The sequence below is a fragment of the Morone saxatilis genome, unplaced genomic scaffold (genome assembly GCF_004916995.1).
Source record: "Morone saxatilis isolate NCDOM2014 unplaced genomic scaffold, NCSU_SB_2.0 Contig7, whole genome shotgun sequence".
NCBI lineage: Eukaryota > Metazoa > Chordata > Actinopteri > Moronidae > Morone > Morone saxatilis.
The window spans coordinates 1022669-1029177 of record NW_023340246.1 but is presented as its reverse complement, the minus strand read 5'-3'; the positions used below and the strand labels follow the sequence as shown (position 1 = coordinate 1029177).

Here is a 6509-nt window from a genome sequence, read left to right as displayed (position 1 = left end):
CTGTTACTACCTCCTGACATCAGGATGCGTCAAATACCAAGCTTCACGCCACGAACCCAAAGCACTGTTATTTGACAACCTGGGAATAAAACTCAAAAATCAACTGTCTTTCTAAATTCTGATTGGTTGTTGTTTTATCCAGGCTAGGTGGATTTTTTGCAAATTCCATTAGAAGCAATAGGAGGAGCCAGAGGAACCTGATTTATTCACAGATGATCTACTACTAACAGGATATTGTACAGGTTTTAGCAAATATGACAAAAAGTTGAAGCTTTAATTTCTAAAATCTGGGACCTCTCTGACATCGCTAATAATCAACACAGGGTCTGAAATCAGCAACTGACTGACTGACTGAGTGAAACCCAGATCATCCTCCAGCCAGTTACACACTCGTCAAGGTGTTAAGGGCCACATTAACCTCAATATGTCATTGCTATGCAGATGTAAAGTAAATTTTGTGCTGAAGGTTGTTGGTTCGATCCCGGGCTCCTCCCGCCACGTGTTGAAGTATCTTGTAGCATAGATATCTGAACCCAAGATGCTTCCAATGTGTGATTTGTGTGTGATGTGTATATAAGTCAGGTCCAATTTACCATTTGCCATTTGTGTGTTAGAGATCTGTGCAGTATGTGCAGAGGATACAGAACTGAGCCAAAACTTTGGTAAGCTCTTAAGAGCCTTGTGCAGTTGTGTTATTTGTTGCTGGTTGATATGTATGCTGATATGAAGCATGAGGTATTCAGTGAACACCACACATCCAGTGAGGTCAGAGGTGGCAAAAGCACACACATTCTTTTCTAAAGTAGAAGTACAGATACTTGTGTGCGAAACTACTGCGGTAAAAGTAGAAGTACTGATCCAACTTCTTTAATCAAGTAAAAGTGAAACAGTAGAGGCTGTTAAATGTACTTAAAGTATACTAAGTATAAGTAGAAAGTACTCTTTTGGTTTCTGTGAAGGGTGTTTCTCCCAGCTGTTTCTGTGCTAAGCTAACTGATACTTCAAATAGGGTTGAGTCCCTCCCTCATCTATTTCATCTTGTTACATCGTTTTTGTCACGTAACATCTGTCATTTGTGATATGCACTGGTCTTGATGTTGCAATAATGCAAAAAATAAAAAGCCTTTTTTTAAAAAAATCTAAGGATTAGAAAGTACAAACATCTGTAAAAATGTAGGGGATAAAAGTAAAAAGTTGTCAAGTAAATAACAGATACCTGAAAAAGTTAAGTATTTGTACTTCTTACTTTCCACCTCTGAATATGGTTTGGAGCTGGCAAAAGTGAATATTGAATGAACAAATACTGATGAAAATTTGCTATCCTCCCTGTGCATCAAGGAGATTATACCCCTCAATCTAAGAAACTTCAGTTGAGTACAATGTTATCATAACTCAGAGAAATAATGGCCAAAGCTGTGAAAGAGCCTTCATTTAAACACCAATATGACCATCATTTGGCATAACACAACAGCAGAAACCCTACATCTATACAACACAATGTATGTCAGTCAGATCCATAGAGCACATTGAGTATGTGACAGTTACAGTATATCGCAAAAGGGACAGGTGTTGTCCCTTCTTAAGCACAGGAATAGGAGAGACCTAAGGCACTAATGGTGGCATTTAAAACTTCCTTCTGTAGGACAACACACTGTCTATGGGTCCATCTGAATATGCAGCTCTTTTGTTTTAAGTATTTTTTCACTCTCATTCTCTTTGGATTGATCTGGAATAAACCCATTCTGGGGCTTGCAAGCTTCCACAAACAGTGGAAAATCAGACAAGCTAGTGTTACACTCCTTGTCTTCATTTTCATCCTCTCCATTGTCCTTCCTTTTACCTTCATCTGCTGTGAGTGTGCTACAGTCGAAAGTGGGTGTGCTGCAGCCGTAGGCCTCGCTGTGAGGCCGACGAGCCTCATCTGGGATGTTTTTCTTTAGGTCTCGATTCCTGTTGCGCTTAGCCAGTTTAGTGACGGAGCCCAGGCGGTTGAAAATGTTGTCCTCTGACGTAGTCTGGTGGTTGGAGCGCCTGTCGCACTGCTCGGCCCCCCGAATCCGAAGGTTGTTCAGCTTGGTGTCAATGCTCTCCTGGGAGGAGGTCTTATAACTGTTGGTGTCCAGGCTGTTGAAGATGGCACGGCGCTCTGGGGAAAGCATGTCCAAGGACACAGCGCGCTGGTCCAAGCCTAGCTGTCGTCTCTCCATGCTTCGGATTGTGGCGGCCCGCTGCAGCTTGTCATGGACCTCAACACTCATACGCCGGCGTGTCTCCCGGAACTCTGCTCGCACGTTTGCTTTCCACTCCACTGCATGAGCCTTGATCTCTCCAACCTTGGCCAAAGTTATTACAAGTCAGTACATCTGTTCAAAAATAATGCTGCAGGACAGTGAAAAAACTTCTCAGTCTGTCACACATATCAGCGGTTCCCAGCAAGGATGAGATGATTAAAAGCATAGGGAAGAAACTATGTTTCTGCAACACAAATACATTTTTTTAATATCCTTTTTTAGTATCAACAGTGTCTGAATTGGATTAAAAAAATGGGCCAGTACCATAATTCAGCACAACTCTAATCCTAAACACAACATAACCAAATTTGGTGTTTTTATTTCCTTTTTTACATAGACATTTTCTGTGCTGTTTTCTTAGCGTTAAGATAGCTACGTGTTTACATAGAGACGCAGTTGCTTAGAAGTACTTCACCAACATTGCTGTACACAGGGTTTTTGGGTCATGCAGCAAAGAAGTAAAGTTATTTTTAGACATTTATTTCATGACTCTATTGTCTACCCCTTGAGAAAAATACTGGTAACATCAATTGTGGGTACGCAATACGAAGTAAGGGTACTCACGTGGACAAAAATCAGAAGTAACGCTACTCACTATTCGTTCAAACTTAAAAAAGTGACCCTAGTCACAAACTCTTAGTTGTGCAACTATAGTCATTGATGAGATCAATCAATTCCAGCTTTTGTAATGGATTAATTAATTCATTCTATTAATTTACCAAGCAGAATGTCTCAGGTAGAGTTGCTTTCTTCTCTGCTTCTTATCATTAACTGGCTACATTTAGGCATTTGGCTTTTGGTTCAGACAAATAAAGCACTTTTAAGTCATTATCCAGCAAACACATAATTTTTCTGAACTATATCTATCTAAAATTCAAGGTGCAAAGTGGAGAGTGCAGATTTTGTTGTCTGCTCACAGTAAACCAGATGAAATGGTGAATTTTCATAAATACAAATGATCCCGCAAGTAAACTCACTTGAGTAACACAAGGTGAAAATTGGCTTCGGGCTTGGTGGGAACACACCATGAGAAGATAATGGTCTGCTGTATGGACTGTATGGACTCATTCTTCCTTTGTAGATGAAGGGCTCGTCTGCAACTTTTTGTTGACAGCTTGAGATGGCAGGAAGGGTGACTAATATAATTGCATTCAATTTGCAATTCATTCTGCAATTACAACTGCACTAGCAAGTTGTTCTTCTCATCCAGACAAAATATCTAAATACAAATCAGATTGCATGTTATTACCAGATGGAGGCGGAAATTGAGTGAGAAGTGATAACTTGTTATAATGATTAGAATATGCAGCTGCTATATGCTTTATTTTATTCTTTTATTTTTGTATCATTTTAATTGTCCGATTTTATTCTGCCTCATTGCCTCCTAAATGTTTTAAATCCTGGTTCCGACCATATAAGCACTTTGTAATTTTTTTGTGTACTGTATAAATAAAGTTTATTATTCTTATTCTTATAATAGGATAGGATAGGATGTCACAGATTCTGACATTAAGAGTCTATGATTAATATTATTGATTGTAGCCCTACCTTGGTTAGGAATATAACATGAGTATTAACAGCTTCATCATATCAGTATTAATCAATTGTTATGAGAGCATACCTCTTCTTTTGTCTTTTTAGACAGCACCCTCAGCCAGTCACCAATCATGTTCAGCACTGCAGCAAAGTAGGCAAGACCACCCAGGATCCAGAACCACACTAGTGGTCTATACCACTTCCGATACTCAATCCTACGGTCTCCACCTGATTAGAAACCAAGACATGAATGAATGAAGCAATGTACATCAATTTACTGCTGCCAGCATGCATCTCCATCTGAACATGTAAGGGAATGAAATTGTTATGTAGTCACAGTCAGTGATCATCTTTATCACAGGGGAAATCATTGTCAGCCAACACAGGCTCTGTTATGATTCTGCTTTAAAGGTCCAGTGTGTAACATTTAGGATGATTTATTCATGGTAGGGGTGTGCATTTCTCTCTTCTAAGACGATCCAATACAAATCCAGACATGGCATTCATACGATTCATGGACAATGCATTTTAAAAGTAAAAGAATCGGACCATTGACCAGTTCACAGTACATTTGAATCAATCCAGGGTTCAATCCACGCTTCAGTTGCATCTATAATGTTAAAACTGATTCGTATAGGTAAATGTTTTACACCCCCAATTCATAGATATGTTTTCATTAGTGTGTAATCACCTGAAAATAATAATTATTGTGTTTCTTTTGAAAGTTAAAATTATCCATAAATGTCACTAGACTCTAATTTATGAATCCCGCTTTAAACATACTTTGATATTGCACTATACAGCATTAACTATACTGACAGATCTTCCTCTTTATCAGTCTCAATGTCTAGTGCTTAATCCTTTCTTTTGTCATTTTTATTGTGTTTTAAAGAATAAAAATAGTATTCATGTTACAAAATGTTGTCCGTCTGTTGCTTATCTGCACGGATTCACTCCTTAGAGGGTCGAGGGAAGTGGGGTGAGGGGGCAAGTTGTCATACACTGTATCGTTACAGAGTTGTGGCAACTCTGACACTGAAGCCTTTGGCTGCCAGTCCCAGCCTTGTTCATGATTTCCACCTCTGTTTTAGAACACACAGAGTTAGGTATTTCCTGCACACACAGACACACAGCTGGTGTTTTCACACTCTGGCTCTTCTGTTCTGGACGTGACTCTTTTCAAAACCTCTGTTTATCTTAAACAGAACATAGAAGGTTTAACACAGCAAATATGATTTATAACTAAATGTGAATTCATTTACTTATCCTTCTAACTTTTATGTCATTTCAGTTGTATTTTTGTTGTAAGAAGAGTAAGTCCTGTGTACTGTGAGAGATGATGTGATCGAGATATACACTGTGTTCGTCAGGAACAAAATAAACTTCCCACGTAAAGCCTCCCGTGAGTTACTACACAGATTTAGACCACTTTCATATGTGGTCCTAAATCGGATACATATCTGATGTTTTTCAAAGCGACCTCAATCTGAACGGTCATGTCGCATTTCATCCGACTTTTATGTCATTGAAGTGAGACAGACGTCACAATTAGATGCTGAAGGAGGCGGGACACAGCAATATCATAATCATCATCGTAATTTTGTCAGCTCCGATTGCACAACAACTTCAAAATAAGACAGTAAGAACACACAAATATGGGTTTATACTCTTAAAACCCTTGTCCATGTGGTACACCAATGCAAATACATTCATCTTAACACAAACTGTTGTCAGGTGTGAAGCGAGTGAAGTGATGTCCTGGTTTATGCACTGGGAATTGCAGCTAGACTTGATTTGGCTTAACTGTTTTATTATTGAAACCAAAGATAGCAACATTTTATCCATCAGTGCACTACTTATACTGTCTTTCTGTATCTTTGTCTGTTGCTATAGAAACAGAGATACACAAAACTCACTCCTGTGACCAGTGTGAGAAGTAATTCCCTACATCACAATGATTAAAGGTCCATCTGACAGTTCACACTGGAGAGAGACCATACAGCTGTGAGCAATGTGGTAAAGCTTTCTCTCAGTCAAGTAACCTTAGGTGTCACCAACATATTCACACAGGAGTGAAACCATACCACTGCAGACATCGTGAGAGGCTTTCATCTTACATGAACGAAGCAACACTGGAGAGAAACCATACAGCTGTAACCAGTGTGAGAAAACATACAGACAAGGAGATCCAACAGTTCATCGGAGAGTTCACACGGGAGAGAGACCGTACCATTGTCAGGAGTGTAGCAATACATTCATATCATCAGAACTCCACAGTCATAACCGAAAATTTCACATTAAAGAGAACCCTCACCGTTGTCAGTTGTGTGAAAAGGGATCACATCGTCAGGAGAGCTAAAGATTCACCTGAGAGTTCTCACTGGAGAGAAACCATACAACTGTGAACAATTTGGGGAAACTTTTTCACGGTCCGGTCGCTATAGAATCCACAAACAAACTCATAGCGGAGAAAGACCATACAGCTGTGTGTGGTAAAGCTTTCTCTCAGTCAGCGTGGAGAGAAACCATACCACTGCAGATGCTGTGAGAAAGCTTTCGTTAATGCAACAAGTACATTAACAAATCCACACAAAAGAAATGTGTTAATAAATTTGATTGCAATTACAGAAGCCCTGAAAGGCAAGTCAATATATTTTTTTCTCATAATCATTTCAAGTTTAC

The 6509-nt window shown here is 39.3% G+C and overlaps 2 protein-coding genes across 2 annotated transcripts; one reads left to right on the top strand and one right to left on the bottom strand.

Moving 5' to 3' along the window:
* Positions 1-1616: 1616 nt before the first annotated feature.
* kcnk10a (potassium channel, subfamily K, member 10a) lies at positions 1617-4177 on the bottom strand. Its single transcript, XM_035679076.1, has 3 exons — positions 4165-4177; positions 3913-4055; positions 1617-2333 (listed from the first exon to the last, which is right to left on the bottom strand). Exons 1-3 carry the CDS (start codon positions 4175-4177, stop codon positions 1656-1658), a joined length of 834 nt encoding a protein of 277 aa, XP_035534969.1. The 3' UTR covers positions 1617-1655.
* A 265-nt stretch (positions 4178-4442) lies between these two features.
* Positions 4443-6375, top strand: LOC118340912 (zinc finger protein 239-like). Its single transcript, XM_035679075.1, is given in 5 exon segments — positions 4443-4464; positions 5721-5864; positions 5930-6154; positions 6157-6313; positions 6315-6375. Coding segments are annotated over 5 exon segments (609 nt in total).
* Positions 6376-6509: the final 134 nt, after the last annotated feature.